Below are 17,862 nucleotides of genomic sequence, written 5' to 3'. Positions count from 1 at the left end.
CACAAATCAGCTGTTTGCGCGGCTCACCTGCTCCCCCACCACTGCCCACCCATTCGCTTGCTTCCTCAGCCCCCCTCCCCTGCCATTGCCCATCTGCTCGCCTCAGCCCCCTCCCCCACCGCCGGCTCACCTGACCCCCTGCCACTGCCCCACCCACCTGTTCACCTCCTCAGCTCCCCTCTCTCACCCACCGCTGCGGGACGCACAGTGAGCCCATGCGGCCCACGGGCCGCATGTTGTGCAGGCCTGCTTTATGGTAATAGTTCAGAAAACATTGACCGCCTGTGAATATGCTGGACCAAATTGTGCCCGGCCTTAGGACTGTTGAAGCCAGTGAAGCTCATGAATGTAGCCCTTTAATATTCGGAAGCTATAGTTCAATAGGACACTACTTAAGTGGGCTTGGGGCTGTGTGTACATAGAAAAATTCCAGCCTGCCCCAAACCCAAGCCTGGTCTGCTTTTCAGGCTCTAATATGTATTGTAAGTGAGTGATCAGAACTCAGATGGGGTAGAGCTGCCAGAGACACAAGATTCCATGTAAGCTACTATATTATACACCCACATCATGTACTTACATAACAGTTCTTTTCCAGGAGATTTAACACATGGCTATTTACTGGTAGCCTGACAGCTAAAGCCATTAAACTGGAAATGTCAGGGGTCACATCAACCACTCTCTGAATAGTGATATTAGGTGACATAACATGGCAAATATGTAGCATTCGTGCCCTTTTTAGTTGCTTTTGTTCTGTAGAGAGGGATGGTTTGGAGTTTTTTGTTATGTTTAGAAAGATCTGAAATGCTCTTCTCTGGTAATGCTGGAGGATGTACTTGAGGTGTTTAGCTGTATACGGGCTTTATTTTAAGAAGTGGAGATGTTTCTCCAAGTATTTCTATGGCATTTGAATTAAATGTTTTTTCTAACAAAAATACCCAATGTTTTAAACAGTCTAAATCAGGGATCGGCAACCTTTCAGAAGTGGTATGCCGAATTTTCATTTATTCACTGTAATTTAAGGTTTTCGTGTGCCGGTAATACATTTTAACGTTTTTAGAAGATCTCTTTCTATAAGTCTATAATATATAACTAAACTATTGTTGTATGTAAAGTAAATAAGGTTTTTAAAATGTTTAAGAAACTTCATTTAAAATTAAATTAAAATGCAGAGCCCCCCAGAGCAGTGACCAGGACCCAGGCAGTGTGAGTGCCACTGAAAATCAGCTTGTATGCCATCTTGGGCACATGTGCCATAGGTTGCCTACCCCTGGTCTAAATAGAAATGACTTTCCCTTGCATTTGCTCAGGTTTCACTTGTGTGGTCTCTGTTGTTACCCTATCAGCTCTTAAGTAATCTATAGTCGTCTTAGGGAAACATGGTAGGCAAAGCTGAAATTTGTAGAGTAAATAAAGGAGATGGGAGTAATCGCCTGCCTCCCTCTTTCAGGTTTTCTGTATTATATAGAGAGCACCACTTTCTTGTATCTTGTCAATTTTAACAGATTGTACCACAGTACCTGAGCCATTGTGTGTGGGTGTCTTTTCTTAAACAAAAGAGAGAGAAGGAATGCGAGACACCTCCATTGTGAGCCATCTCCATTCCTGACTTTCTTCCTCCTAAATTCAGGGCTGAAGTGGCAGCAGCGATGCTATCGGAAGAACTCTCTGAATGAGGGTCAGGTGGGTAGTAGCTGTAATGTCTCCTTGTGGCAGAGGAGAGAGAAGTGAACAAAGGGAACTTATTCAGGATGCTGAACCCACACATGCCCCTAGTTTCTAGTCTGCAGGCTGAGGAAAACAAAACCTCTACCACACAATGTTACTGAACGTACTGGCCTGGACGAAGCACCCCAGGTATGGATTGCTGCCCATCCTACAATAGCTGCATAACTGTGAACATGCTGGCACATCGTCTGAGCAGCGTGATGTGACACACTGAAGGGCACAAAAACATCCCAGGGAAGTGGCGAACTTGAGGATGGGCTGCTGTATATTTATTTCCTGGTGGATAGGTGTCCACATAAAAAACAGTGAGCACAGTAATCAGCTCTAACTGGCACCCTTCTCAGTACAATAGGCATAAGGGTACAACTGTCCTTTCTCTAGTTTGTCCCACCAATTCAGGATTGAGCTACAGTGATGGGCAGCAGGCTTATGTTGCGGCTGACTGAGGTGCCTCTTGTTTGCAGATAAGTGGAAGACCTTCATTCTCTGTGGCTGGCATTCCATTCATCCGAAAAAAATTAGTGGGTGTGTAGGGGAGAGATTTAAACTTCATGTCACTGCATGAATACGTTCGACCCAAGAACTGACTTGTCTTTCCCCTTCCCCTCCTTGCTGCTATCAAGCATTGAACAGATGGTTCAGGTGCATTATCCACACTCCACTGACTCTCTGAATAATGTTTGTGTGTGTGCTGGATAGTATACACTGCTGTGGAAATGCAGAGAAATTCTTCACTGCTTCATCTTTGTCTGCCAGTTTAATTATCTCCAGGACTTGGAGAAGTCAAGCTAATTTTCCAGGCAAGACCATGAATATTCAGGGAAGAGAGAGACTCCATTTCAGAACACTGGATAACTCTGATCTCTTTTAGTATTCAGTACAGTGCTTGCCACACCACTAAGGAAGATGATTGGTGTAGGGCACTATACAAACTGTATAATGTAGAAAGGGAATCAGGATTTTCCAGTGCTGAAATGTAACAGGGCTTTTGACCAAAAAATTCAACCCTCTCTGTTTCCCCCAGATTTGACCTAGTCATTTGGAGAACTCTTTGAGGCAGGGAATATTACTGTTTATACAGTGCCTACCATCAAGGAACCCCAGTATAATTAATCAAGGTCTCCCAATACTATCAGAACAAATAAGTTATTACATTGATCAGCCTCAATTCATTTAGAAGTAAATTTAAGTTCTCACACCTGAGGAAAATAAGTCCAGTAGCATTTTCCCCCAATAATGTGCAATGCTGGCTAGAATTTCTGCATCAGGAAAAACTCCAGGTCTGAAATGCATGCGTTTGTCAGTTTAAATCTCTTGATATCAGCACTTGAGAACTATCTCACTATTTGAATGGGAAGTTTTTGAAAATTTGGGCCAATCTTTCAAATGTCCACTGGAAATATGAAGGTAGCACTTGCAGGGGTGACCTGATTGGTGTCTGCAAATGTTGTATACATGCAAATTCCTATATCAACATCAGCAAGATATTGATTTTGGAAAACCAGGCTGTTGTAGCATATTTGCTGTTCCTGCTCCTTGGTTGAGCCTAAACAAGAGCCTTATTCTGAACACACAAAATGCCAAAAACTGCACGGAGGGAGTTTTGTGTGAGTGAGTTGAGCAGGGTTTGGCCCAAAATGCATTTAAAAAAAAAAAAACTTTGTTCATGTCAAGCTGTGTTGAACAGTTCTAATCTGTGGTGGTTTGCATTGTTCTCAGTGAAAAGAGAAACGTTTTGAGTTTTCTTTCACCCAAAGTGGGATTCCCAGTATATTTTGTTTTATTACAACATGTGTTGAGGTACATAATTGAGCTGAGGTGTGTATTATCAGTTTACTAAATGGATGGTATTTAAGGCAACTTTGGGATGTAAGAAAAAGCCATGTGAAAAAGAGGAAAATGTTATTTTTCTTGTATTCCTTTAAACATGTACTTTCCCTGCTGTCTCTACAAATTCAATTAATTCATAATGGAAAGTCAAAAACTCAAGCCTTTCTTTCCATTTTACTTTATTAAGAAATTAAGATAACATAGTTGAACCTTCTCCCCAAGGCTAGCTGCTGCTAGGGTTATCTACCTCAGGACCCTACATCTTCTCTTCCCTGAGAGCCATTACCATCCTTACATTGGAATGGGGTAATAAATCACATGCCCCACTGAGTTAGAAGAACCAATTTAATTCTTTTCCAGCAGGGTCAACATCTGCCAACAGTTACAATCCCTTAAAAATACTTGTTTGCTGGATCTACACCATTTTTGCTGTCATCCTGTCAGATCTTAGAAGCCAAACATGATGGGGCCTCTTAAATGTGTAGAAATCTTGAATATGGATTGGAATTATTAAGCACCTACAACGTCAGAGGAACATCACTGCAATCCACAAAGTCTGTGCTAGGTGCCTGTGCTCTCTGTGCAATGAATGGGCAGAGATAGGCACCATACAATGGCTCCACAAAAGCCAGGATACTAGGCAGCTTCTGGCCTAACCTAGCCAATGAGAGATGCTGACAAGAGGTGGGTGTGCGAAGGTTCCTATCTCTGCTAGCGATCCACAAACGGGAACCCACTGCCTGGAATCAGGCACCTAAGGCATTTCTTGTGACAGTGCGTTAAGCTCCTCTTACGTGCCACACAAAATGGCTGGGGGAGAAGAAGGAGGTGGTGCTGGTGGCTGCAGCCCAGGGGTTACAGCATGTACATGGGATGTGGGAAACTCAGGTTCAATTGCGCCCCTCTGCCTCAGAGTTCTACCACTGAGCTATGGGATATTTTGTGTGGCTCCCTCAGTCTCTCCTGTTGAAGCTGTTCCACTCTAGATAAATATTTAAATAGTCATTAGGCAAAAGAGAATATGAGAGAGACTCTGTAGTCTGGTGGTTCGGACACCTATGTGTCAGACCCAGGATTTAGTCCCCTTCTCCAATCACTCGTTGTCATTTATCGTCAGTGGAACAGCTTCACCAGGAGAGGCTGAGGGACCCCTGCATTGGAATGTCTCATAGTTCAGGGGTAAGGACACTCTTTTGAGAGGTAGGAGACCCCTTTTCAAATTCTTCATTTCCCCCTGCCAAAAAGGGAGAATTGACCCACAGGGTCTCCACAACCCAGGTGAGTGCTATAACCACTGGGCTGAAAGTTGTAAGGTGGGCAGTGGTATCACCGCCTCTGGCCAGATTTTGAATGGGACCCTATCTGGTAGGCATGCTCAAAAGCTACCTACCAGATTGAGTGCCACATGTGATTTAGGCAGCTAAATGCCTATCTTCTCCTGCTTTGTGGATTGCTCTGAGATTAAGGTGGGAGATAGGCATAGGACTGTCTAGAGTGAGGCAGCAGTGCTCATGCTCAGAAGCAGGGGCGGCTCTAGACATTTGGCCGCCCCAAGCAGGGCGGCACGCGCTCTGCCGGTTGCTGGTCCCGCGGCTCTGGTGGACCTCCCGCAGGCTTGCCTGCGGAGGGTGCACTGGTCCCGCGCCACTGAAGCCGCAGGAGGTCCACTGGAGCCGCGGAACCAGCGGACCCTCCACAGGCACGCCTGCGGGAGGTCCACTGGAGCTGCCTGCCGCCCTCCCGGCGACCGGCAGAGCGCCCTCCGCGGCATGCCGCCCCTGCTCAGAAGCAGAAATTTAGGTGCCAAGTGAGTTTTGGCACCTACAGGGTTTGGCAGGAGCTGTATGGATTGTGGTTGAGCCAAAACTGGGACTTAGATGCCTAAACCCAAGACTGAGGTGCTTAAATGTGGGGTTTAGGCACCTAACTACGTTTGTCGGTCTAGGCCCTGCCTAATTCTACCTCTCTGAGCTTCCACAAATTGTACTGGAAATTTTTTCCCCTTAGCCAGTGGATTTGTACTGTTATTTAACAGAGGTGTGTCTTGTAACTGCAGTCAGTTGAGAACATTCTTAATGTTCATCTTTCCTCCTGGCTGAGCATAATGTGACATCAGCTCTGTGAGGTGGACCACATACCTGGTACAGACTTACTAAAGGTTTATTTTAATCTGTGGTTTATCTAGTTTGTAACTTACTTTAAGAATTTTTTTTTAAAAAGAGGAACATTTATAAAACCTATATTGCCACATTTTGCAACTTTCTTTGTTAAATCTGGAAATCTTCCGGATTACAGCCAAAATAGCATGTGAGGAAACATGATTGTAGGGGCTTTTAGAGCTAAGCAAATAGTGGAAAAAATTTCTACTAACATTTCTTTGAGTTCAAAAGTTAATTTCATTTTGATGGAATTCACTTTCTGCACCAGTTCAAGTACTCAGGTTCAGGATCCTTGGAATTTTCAAATTATATATTCAATTGTAAAACTTGGACTTCTCATTGTGTTGAGTTATGCTAGTCATCCAGTCAGGGAGCAGAAACAATGCCATGCAATTTACATAACAAATCAGCATACACTGCAAATATTCATGAAGTATTTGCCAATGATTATTCATTTAAAAATATTCAGATATTTATTTTGAATAAATGTGAAAATTTTACAATTTGTCAGCGTCAATTTGCAAACTGAAACACTTCGTATAAATTATTTGTTGCAAAGAGTTCACTTGTCTATTGTGACTAGACTGTAATGCAATCATCCCAAGATGTAATTGTGCCTCCTGTTTCAGTTGTTGTTTTATAGATATTTAAGCAAATGGCATCTTTTTAATAAAATAAGAGAACATAAGAATGGCCATACTGGGTCAGACCACAGGTCCATCTAACCCAGTATCCTGTCTTCCAACAGTGGCCAATCCCAGATGCCCCAGAGGGAATGAGCAGACAGGTAATCATCAAGTGATCCATCCCCTGTCGCCCATTCCCAGCAAGCAGAGGCTAGAGACACCATCCCTGCCCATCCTGGCTAATAAACATTGGTGGACCTATTCTCCATGAATTTATCTAGTTCTTTTTTGAACCCTGTTATAGTCTTGGCCTTCACAATATCCCCTGGCAAGGAGTTCCACAGGTTGACTGTTCATTATGTGAAAAAATACTTCCTTTTGTTTGTTTTAAACCTGCTGCCTATTAATTTAATTTGGTGGCCCCTAGTTCTTGTGTTATGAGACGGAGAAAATAGTTTCCTTATTTACTTTCTCCACAACAGTCATGATTTTATAGACCTCTATCATATCCTCCCCTTAGTCATCTGAAAAGTCCCAGTCTTAATCTCTCCTCAGATGGCACCCATTTCACACCTCTAATCATTTTTGTTGCCCTTTTCTGAACCCATTCCAAGTCCAATATATCTTTTTTGAGATGGGGCGACCACATCTATATGCAGTATTCAAGATGTGGGCATTCCATGGATTTATATAGAGGCAATATATTTTCTGTCTCACTATCTATCCCTTTCGTAATGATTCCCAACATTCTGTTTGCTTTTTTGACCTCCGCTGCACATTATGTGGATGTTTTCAGAAAACTATCCACAATGACTCCAAGATCTTTCTTGAGTGGTAACAGCTAATTTAGACCCCTTCATTTTATATATATAGTTGGGATTATGTTTTCCAATGTGCATTACTTTGCATTTATCGACATTGAATTTAATCTGCTATTTGGTTGCCCAGTCACCCAGTTTTGGGAGATCCTTTTGTTGCTCTTCACAGTCTGCACTGGAACTTAACTATCTTGAGTAGTTTTGTATCATCTGTAAATTTTGCTACCTCACTGTTTATCCCTTTTTCCAGATCATTTATGAATGTTAAACAGGACTGGGCCCAATACAGACTCTTGGGGTACACCACTATTTACCTCTCTCCATTCTGAAAACTGACCATTTATTCCTACCCTTTGTTTCCTACCTTTTAATCAGTTACCAATCCATGAGAGAACCTTCCCTCTTATCCCAGAACTGCTTACTTTGCTTAAGAGCTTTTGGTGAAGGACCTTGTCAAAGGCTTTCTGAAAATCTAAATACACTATACCCACTGGATTCCCCCTTGTCCACATGCTTGTTGACCCCCTCAAAGAATTCTAGTAGATTGGTGAGGCATGATATCCCTTTACAAAAATCATGTTGATTATTCCCCAACAAATTATATTCATCTATGTCTCTGACAATTTTGTTCTTTACTATAGTTTCAACCAATTTGCCCAGTACTGAAAGCAGCGTACTGGCTTGTAATTGCCGGGGTCTCCTCTGGAGCCCTTTTTAAAAATTGGTGTCACATTAGCTATCCTCCAGTCATTTGGTACAGAGCTGATTTAAATGATAGGTTACAGATGACAGTTAGTAGTCCTGAAATTTCACATTTGAGTTTCTTCAGAACTCTTGGGAGAATATCATCTGGTCCTGGTGACTTATTACTGTTTAGTTTATCAATTTGTTCCAAAACCTCCTCTAATGACACCTCAATCTCCAACAGTTCCTCAGATTTGTCATCTAAAAAGAATGGCTCAGGTTTTGAAATCTCCCTCACATCCTCAACCATGAAGACCGATATAAAGAATTCATTTAGTTTCTCTGCAATGAAGAGTGTCCTTGAGTGCTCCTTTATCATGTCAATCGTCCAGTGGGCCCACTGGTTGTTTAGCAGGCTTCCGGTGTACTTACAAATTTTTTTGCTATTACTTTTTGAGTCTGAATTCTTTTTTGGCCTTCCTAATTATATTTTTACACTTCATTTGCCAGAGTTTATGCTCCTTACTATTTTTCTCATTAGGATTTAACTTTCACTTTTTAAAGTATGCCTTTAAAATAGCTAAAAGTTAAGGATCTCTCCAGTGAATGAGAGTAATGAGTTTGCTTATTATGAATAAATGAGCACTATAGACTGCATAAATATTGATTTGGAGAAGGGATTCTTAATCTAGGGATCGTAACTTCATGTCGGGGGTCCTCCTGGTCACCTTGCCTCTTCCCCCATTGGTAAATGGGAAGGGTCCCATGTACCGTGGGTGTGAGATATGTTTGACTTCCCCATGGAAATGCTTCCCAGCAGAATGACAGGAAGAGCAAGAATTAACTCTGCAGCAAGGGAAGATAAATCTCCAGTCCTATTGCCTCTGATTTTCATTACAACTTAAGGAACTGGCTCAGTAGCTCATGAGCAGTCTGTCTATTCACAGATGTGATGTGGGCAGGGGCAGTGCAAGCTTCTGGGTGTACCACGGATGGATGTGGATCCAAATTTTATATCTAGAGCCCTGCAAATCTGCAGATATTCACTTTATATCTGTGGACCATTTTTGTGGATCACGGTTTGGATCCGGATATAAATTTTGTATCTGTGTAGGGCTCTACATGGATCCTAATACCCTAATTTTACAGATGGGGAAACAAAGGGAGAAAGGCTGGGTGATGTGACTAGGCCCTGGGAACTCCTTAGTGTAAACTATCAGGGGGTACATCATACTGTGTGTCAGGCCTGATCTGAGTTACTTATTGCCCCAATGCACTGTTAGCATGATATTCATTTACAAGGTGTCTTGTAATATACCATTTGAAAACTACTAACATGCTGGTCATTAATATCACAGAAACATGTAACAGTGTGTGTGAAATTATGGATACTCGGTGATATGTTTTGTAGTCTGTAAACAAACCAGAAGGCAAACCAGGCTTTTCAACATTAGAACTGGGTCAGCCCAAAGGTCCATCTAGCCCAGTGTCCTGTCTTCCGACTGTGGTCAGCGCCAGTGCTTCAGAGGGAATGAACAGAACAGGTAATCATCAAGCGATCCGTCCTCTGTCGACCATTCCTATGTGCGTTTATTTGTCCGACCAGTTTGAAAGCAGAAGACAATGAAAAATAAAGTAAGGTAAACAAAGCCATCAAGCTAGCAAGTAGCTGGAGGAAGAATGACTGCTTTAAAATCATGATGAGGGGTGCACTATGCACCCCAGGAAACCTTCCTGGCTCTTGAAACAGAGACTGTGAATATTGGTGTAATATAAGGGAGGCAAAGAGACATTCAAGTCATCCATCTCCCAAGGGAACAAAGAAACCAGCACTGTGAGGGCTGGACCCTGGCTGCAACAATCAGTCATGCTGGAGATTACTAACAACTTGATGTGAGTAAGAAACTGTTAAGAAAGCTATATCTTGCTAGACACTGTTTTGTTTTGTTTTGTTTGTAGCCCTTCCATATCTTTCACTCAAAATCACTTAAATCTATGTTCTTTGTTAATAATTCTTTAATATTATTATTCTGTTTTACTACGAATCCTCGCAGTGCTGTGTATTAAGGTGGAGAATAAAACCCCAGCTGAGCTAACAAGCTGTTGTGTGTACTGGCTCTTTGAAGGCAGGAAACTTGGTGCTACTCTGTGAGTATCCAGTAAGAGGAACTGGACACTGCAAGGGAGACTGTTTTGAGGAGCATCAGGAACAGAAGGGCTGTTTCAGTCACCTGGCAAGGAAGAACTGGGCTGGTGGAAGGTAGGGTGAGGCCATTTGTGCTGGGAACAGGCTGCTGGCGTCAGGGCTCTGAGCCAAAGCTGCACAGCACAGAGGCAGCCAGGGTGACAGGGCAGGCAGTGATACAACCCCTTACTGTTCTGGGTGAACCCCCAAAGTGTCACAGAGGAAGTCAGAACTGGAACTGGAATGCAAGAAGTCTTTCTTCCAGCCCCATACTTAGTCCACAGACAATGCTGGCCCCTCATAAATTGTGGCTACAAACCATGCTAACTGCTTAGCAGAGGAGCCGGCTTAGTAGGGAGGAAGCTTGTAGCCGTCTGCCCCCACTCGCCCTTCAGTTATCATTGGTGATCTGGGTGGCATTGCTACCCAGAGCTGTGAATCAGTCTGTGGTTCTTCAAAAATCAAGGGACTTTTGGCCATATGTTTCATGAGTCCCACAGGCCAGCTTTGGACATTCTGAAGATCACAGGATATTCACAAAGATTTGCAGACAAACTTTCCTAAAAATGATTTTGTTTCCGAGGCTGTGTCCATAGGAAATGACTACACACTGTCTTCTGTTGATATGGAAACTTGGAACATCCCTGCCATTTCTAGGGCCCTGAAACCTTGGGGTGGAAGAAGTTGATTTCATAGGCTTTGCAGGCCTCAAAGGCTGCCTCTACTCAGAGCTGAATGGCATTTTAAGATGTTTGTTGCAAATTCATTTTTGTTACTGAAATCCAGCTTTATGGACAACGTCATTAATGTTGGCACTACAAACTATTCTGAAGGGGTGGGAAGAAATGGTCTTTCTGCTTGGAAAAGCCATCCGGAGGGTTCATTGTACACAGTTATTCCTGATGAGTGATGTGTGAGCCACGCCAGCCTGATCTCAGCTCCTTGCAATGACTTAGCGTTAGTCAGCAAGTCGGTGGGGGGAGTGAGACACCCCTAAATGACAGAGCTCACTTTCAGAAGCAACGCCTTCCTGAAGCAAATGACTGCTTTCTGAAACTGGGGACTTCAGCTCCCACATTGTAATAAATGTTATACATTTGTGAAGCAGAATCTCATAGTGGCATGGAATCTTTTCCAATCCTGAGGCAGTCGCAGCAGACTGATACAAATGTGCTGACTGTCCCGTAGGAAACATGGGAAGATCTGCCTTCTGCCTAGTACGCTTACACTGTATGAAACAAATGACTGAGGTGTAACATGACACACATTTTGAAGAATTTCCACTATAATCCCAGATTGAGGAGAGTTGATGCATGCTGAGCAAGAACCTGATCCCTTTGATCTCAATGGACTTTGGATCTGGACCCTATAAACCGGCTCTCTTCATCTGAAACAGATCAGACAGTTGTGCTTAGGTATGTTTAAGTGGGCTCTTCCTGTGACGGAGGAGTGGTGATCTTTGCAAAGCTGTCACACTGAATGATAACTGTGAGGTCTGAGGTCTGTACTTCTGTACATAGAGGATTTTTTTATTGTCTGTTTGAAGGCTAATGTTTGAAAGACGCAGGGATTAGGCTATTGGACAGAGGAAGGGTGATGTCAGAAAGATGGAGTTGTATCTGTGGAAACCATAAATAAAAAAGAAATGGTGCTATAGCAGGAAGTACATGAACCACTTCTACTCATCCCTGTTTACAGAATATCTTTAAAGCAGCTTAGCACCATTACATTGCTTTCACCTGAACACAGTATTGGCTAACAAGCTGCTGAAAGCATCCTCCTGTTGTTTGCACAGAACATAAACTAAAGCCTGAGAGCAATCCCCACCTCCTGAAAATACAATGGTACATTCCTTAGATTGTGAGTCCCAACTGAATCAGTGGCTGTGCATTTAATTCTGGTCCCATATTGCATGGCTGTAGGTATCATTCAGCATCCTTGCCATTGGTTGGTTTTCAGAGACAGGTGTCTTACTTTTAAAACAACCTTCTTGTCTATCCCTCTCATTAATTCTCACAGACAATCAGTGGCTCTGTGCAGGAGAAGCAAGTGATAATAGAAGTGCAGCAGCTGACACCCAGAGAATGGATGGTGTCAGTAGCAACAGGACAATGTCGTACAGTAGATGGAGTTATGACAGGTATTGTATGTCTTAATTTTTTTACCTTGCTTCTTTCTGGTATTGATAAGCAAGGCAAAGCAATTAGAAACTGAGTCTGAGATCTCCTATTATTGCCTTTAAAATCTGAATGATACTTTAGGAATACAGGTCTTCTAATTATATAGGCATGACTTTTTCTGTTAGACTCAATGTTGCTTTGAAAATTAGAATGTTTGTTTCATTTATGTATTCTCGCAGAAAGCAAGTTTATTTCCACCAGGGCAGCACAAGATAATTATTTCATTATTTGATGTGGGGAGAGTTGTTAGCTATTTCCATACAGATATTTCCTGGACTTTTTCAGCAAACACTTTGATCACTAGTTTGAAATACAATGAGGAATGAGACAATTGTTCATACAGACCTATGAAAAGAGGCATTTGCTTGTCGGTTTCAGTTCAGAGTTGATACCTGGAAATTAAATAACTTAAAATGCTGGAGCCTGAGATGTTCAGGTTTTCAGGACTTCAGGTTTCGTGGTTGGGTTAGAATAGTGATACTTTCAGACAAGAAGTCTGAAAAATTCTGTAACAAATGTGCAACATAGAGTTGGAAAATGCTGGTTTAGGTGACCCAATGAAGCCGTTATAAATGCTTAGACTGTATTTTGTGTCAAGATGCAACTATTTACACTTTTATTCCTCCACCCCAGAATGTGTAATGGCAAAATTTTGTCTCATTAATTTGCTTTTTATGCGGCTACAAGGTAACTTGCACAAGTAGAATTGAGCACGATTCATGATTATGACTTGATAGATTTTTTTTAAGGCTTCGCTTTAAATAAAATACCCCCACACTTATCAAAACAATTTTAAATCTGTAAATTGTACACTTGGGACTGGATTTATGTGCTAATAGGGCTGTCACCACAGTGAGTCAGTGTGACAAAAACAACCATCAGAAATAATCCTTGAAAGGTTTATGAACTGAAAAAACAATGCTTTGAATGGCACCCAATTTGCCTACGTGTGTAAGGTTACGTGGTTTACACACGCACACACCCCGTGTACTCCTTAACTTCGTGACTGAAAATCCTATATACATCACTAGAAAATGTATGAATATCATTTTATATGTGTCACAATTTATTTCAGATCATATGGAGGAGAGTGGGAATGTGTGTATATAGGTATATTTATGCAAACACACATACAAAAGATGGGTTATACAACATGCTGTGTTTGTACGCATGTAATCCTGTCCCCCCCCATAGAGAGCAGATACCTTCTTGTCTCTTATGCCATGTCCTAAGTAAAGCGTCACAGCACCATGATATATTTGAGTCTATTCCATGTATGCCAAGTTTTGCAGCTGTTATACCTTAATCTCATAGTGTATGTAACAGAAATTTCAAGAGAATTAGTCTTAGATGTGTTTTCTTTGTGGCAGTGTGTTTGCTTTAACCATGTTTACTGCTTTAGAGTCAGTTATCCAGTTCACTGTGACAGAAATGAAAACTGAAAAGTCTGTATTGCTAATTATTAGCATTGCATTCAGTATGTGTGCTGTACTCATTTCTGTCTGGCTTCTTTGCTCTCTGCATTATATTTTTGGGAAGAAATGTAATATTTCCATGTCTCACTTGCTTTCAGTTGCACAGCTTCCAGATTGTTATGAAAAATTTCAGAAACACAATGTATATGAGCCAATGCCTGTGTAATTTATTCTCTCCCAGTTGCTAATGCTGGAAGGTTGAGGAACGAATTGTTGCTTTTTCAACCGTATCTCCCTGCTGAAAAAATGGTGCACAGTTGTTTTTGTACATTGAAACTGTCTTCCTACATCTATCTACAAGAAGATTGCTCCTCTCTAATATCAGAAACCTCATTTTGCTATTTGTATTTGAAGCACTGTACATGATCCATTTTTTGCTGATCTCATTGAATGCAAAAAGCAGCTGTCAGGAGGAGATTACTTATTTCTGTTAGCATAAAAACACCTCAGGGAATAAGCAGGTTCTATTCATGCTAATATAGTATCCTTTGTTCCTGTGGCTATTTGGGTTTGCCTCTTTGTTACATTTATACAAATGACCAACCAGGCTGGAAGTTAATGCTCAAGATAGGTCTGTGGAGTTTCCCTCTTACAAGTGAGAAATGCACCAAACATAAGTATACAGTGTGTTCCAAATGTACTCTTCTTATAGACTCTCTTCCCCCATCTCCCTCATTTTTACATCAATCTTACATTTCCTTCAGTTGTGCTTCCTGGAATTTCTACCCCAAGCACTCAAAAATCACGAGTCAGGTCCCCAAAAAGCAAGAGACTGTCTTAAAGGTCATTACACTTAAAAACCACCAGAGGTACTTTTTATTTGCCTTTTGAACACTTAGGGTGCAGTTAGGTCATATTGCCAAGCTTGTCTCTGCAACCAAGAGAGCTAGAAGTTCCTTTAGAGGAGAATCTCAGCTTTCATTTTTTTAGTCACTTGCCAACAGGAACTTCAAGAAACAAACTAAATATGTGAGACTGGTGATGAAATCATGAGAGTTGGACACCCTGGTGTAAGAGGAAGTTAAAGTTCTACTAGTCCTGGTAACATGTATAACTTATTCCTACTCTGGGGAGGCAGCATGACCTTGGGCAAGTTACCGTACAGTTCTCTGCCTCAGTTTCCCCACCTGTAAAATGGAGAACCTGGTCTCATGTTAAAGAAATAGCACTATACAACCATTAGGTATTTTTATTGCTCCTTCCAAAAATATCAAAAAGTAAAATAAACACCACAATATATTTCAGAAAGGAGGGGAAAGAGAAGACACCTGCTGCTGAAGTACTTGCAATTATCATGAAACATTATGACTGGCTGTCATGGTAACTTCTCACTCCCAGGAAAAGTGGACCACAGTACCTCAAAAATATAAAGGCACTTTTAAAAAACAAACACATGGAGCAAATCTTACGTGATTGGCTCTAGGTCTTCACTATTCTGTAAGAAACATTTTATGGTAAATTTGTATGGGTCTAGTGATCTTAGCAGAGTCAAGCCAGGAACTCCTGAGTTCTAATCTCAGATCTGACATTATTTCCTGTGACCTTGTGATCCTGGGTCAGGGTATGTCTAAACTGCAATCGCAGAGTGTAATTGCAGCACATGTAGACATACCTGAGCTAGCTTTAATTTAGCTAGCTTGGGTACTGGAGCAGGGAAGCCACAGCCACATAGGGTAGCTACCTATGTAATTACCCAGGGTTCCAGGCAGAATTGTACAGCCCACATGAAAGCCCAGGCTCCTTCAGCTTCACTGCTCCAGTACCTGAGCAAGGTACATTAAAGGTAGCTTAGGTATGTCTACATGAACTGTCAGCACACTCTGAGACTTCAGTGTAAACATTCTCTCTTTTCTCCATCTGTAAAATGGGATAACAACAATATTTATCTTCCTCCTAAGGGCATTAGGAAGATGAATTAATGTTTGTGGAGCTCTGTAGGTGACAGTTATTGTGACATTTCTCATTCTTTTTACTCTGGATTTCGCTATGCTCTGTGCTCTTTTTTATATTTTATTTTAAATTAGCAAGCTTAAAGAGCTATTTCAGAGGGAGAAGAAGAAAGGTCTTCAGAGCAATGATCATCCTTAACAGGTTTCCTTCCCATGTCTACTTAATGATGGGGGTTTTCCCTGCTGTGAATTTTGGATAGGCCTCATTTCGCATGCAATAGCTTTGCAGATAGGGGACTCCTTTTGAAATTAGCAGTGTGCATGTGTTTTCAGAGAGCTTTTAGTGTGTGTGTATGTATGTGTGTACACACACACACACACACACACACACACACACACACACACACACACACACACACACACACACACACACAAAATATGCCCCGACTAGAATGTCTGAGATAGGAGAATCCCAGTAGTAGTGAGGCTGACAGCAGTAAGGCAGGGGCAGACATATTGGTCTCCCCAAATGATATAGTTTGGGATTAGAATGCAATACTCAGCTCTGCCATTGACTCACTGAGTGACCTCACACAAGGCACTTCTCCTTTGTGTCTCAGTTTCCCTATATGCAAAATGAGGATTATAATACTCTCCTCACAGGGGTGATGTTGGGATGAGTTAAATCGGCACAGTACTTTGAACAATCAATGCTGAGTATTGCTATTACCACATTTAAATATCCCCATTTGTTTTCAGTTGGGGATAGATAACAGTAAGTATTTTGATCATCAAAAGCTGCTGCACATACTTTAATCGTGGGACAATGTAATTCTTATTGTGTGTGTTCATGGATTTTTATCTGCAAACTTTAGTCAGATTTTTCAAATGTAGTCCCTGGAATTACAATTTACAAACTCCTTACCCACTACTTTGAAGAATTACTCTATAGAAACAATACTGCTAATTCCTGTGTGTGCCTTATGGATATAAAAATAGAGTGGGAAAATCTAATGGTGGCAAGAGATCATCTGACACAAATCCCTCCTTGATCACCATGTTAAGCAGGTAAAGAAAAGAGCCTTGGCTCTTCCCAAAGTAGGGAATGGCGGAGGACAGCACAGGTGTGACAAGGAGTGTATGTCAACGAAGAGAAGGTCATAAATGAGTAAATATACAATATCCATATCTCCCAACTGTTCCTCCTTTAGGAAGGATAATGTCATTTTAGTAGTAAATCTGTCTTTGTTCCACATCCATCTTGTGGTAGCCTGTCATAGGTCTCACCCCCACTTAGAGCTGTTGGGTTCCAAAATGGGGACCTGCATTGGCTCCCCTAAACTAAAATCCTAGTTTAGATCTGGTAAAAGCTGCCACCACCCAATAATGTACGTGTATTGGGACACAGTCCTTCCCCAAAATCCTTGGGGATCCCAAGAGCCCCAAATCCATGGAGTTCTTACACCTAGGAGAAATAAACCATTCCCCCCTGCTTCCTCCCCCCTCCCTTTTCCTAGGAGAGATACTGGGATCCAACTACAGAGGGATGCCTCCCTCCTCAGGGAAAGGGGAGAATACCCAAGGAAAGATCAACCAAGTCCTTAACAGAAAAGATTTATTAAAGAATAAAAAAAGTAACTGTCTCTGTAATACCCAGATTCTCTCAATCTCTGGAGAGAATCCCCCCTCCTTACTTTGCTTTTACTGAGAAAGAAACAGCAAACAGAAATAAAGAATTTCCTTCAGCAAACACACAATTGCAAATGTAGAAATCAAATTATAAGACTAATTCACCTTTCTAATTAATACTCACTATTGGATAGTAGGAACTACCCCAGGAGAACTTGGAGACATGACTGGCCTCTCTTAGATCCAAAGAGAGAGAACACAGAGCCAACAAGGAACACAGACAAAGGCTTCCCTCCACAGAGATTTGAAATTATCCTGTCCCTTGATTGGTCCTCTGGTCAGGTGTTTCTCAGGTTACTGATTTTGTTAACCCTTTACAGGTAAAAGAGACCTTAACCCTGATCTGTTTATTTATGACATAGCCTCATTACTGTACATTAACTTTGTAATGCCAAGATATAGACCAGAGTGGATAAAAATTGATTGGAAACAAAAGATTAAAAAAATTAATTGGATTTTTTAAATTTAAATACATTTTTCATTTTTAAAATAAACCTGTTTAAAATTAAACTATTTGTGTTAAGGCCTAAAATCATTTAAGTTAAATAAAAAATATTAAGCAGCGCATGTTTGCTGATGAACATTTAAAGGAAGTCAAACCA

At 41.6% G+C, this 17,862-nt stretch overlaps 1 protein-coding gene across 1 annotated transcript in view; it reads left to right on the top strand.

Annotated features, from left to right (window-relative positions):
* Window positions 1-12,112: 12,112 nt before the first annotated feature.
* TUB (TUB bipartite transcription factor) overlaps window positions 12,113-17,862 on the top strand; it is a 269,551-nt gene continuing 263,801 nt past the window's right edge. Inside the window, exon 1 of the mRNA XM_039535024.1 lies at window positions 12,113-12,167. Coding sequence (XP_039390958.1) covers window positions 12,139-12,167 — 29 coding nt within the window. The 5' untranslated portion in view covers window positions 12,113-12,138. The remainder of the gene's footprint in view (window positions 12,168-17,862) is intronic.

Source organism: Mauremys reevesii, linkage group 4 (genome assembly GCF_016161935.1).
Source record: "Mauremys reevesii isolate NIE-2019 linkage group 4, ASM1616193v1, whole genome shotgun sequence".
Taxonomy (NCBI): Eukaryota; Metazoa; Chordata; order Testudines; family Geoemydidae; genus Mauremys; species Mauremys reevesii.
The sequence above is the reverse complement of the archived record's forward strand: the minus strand, read 5'-3'. Positions and strand labels throughout refer to the sequence as shown.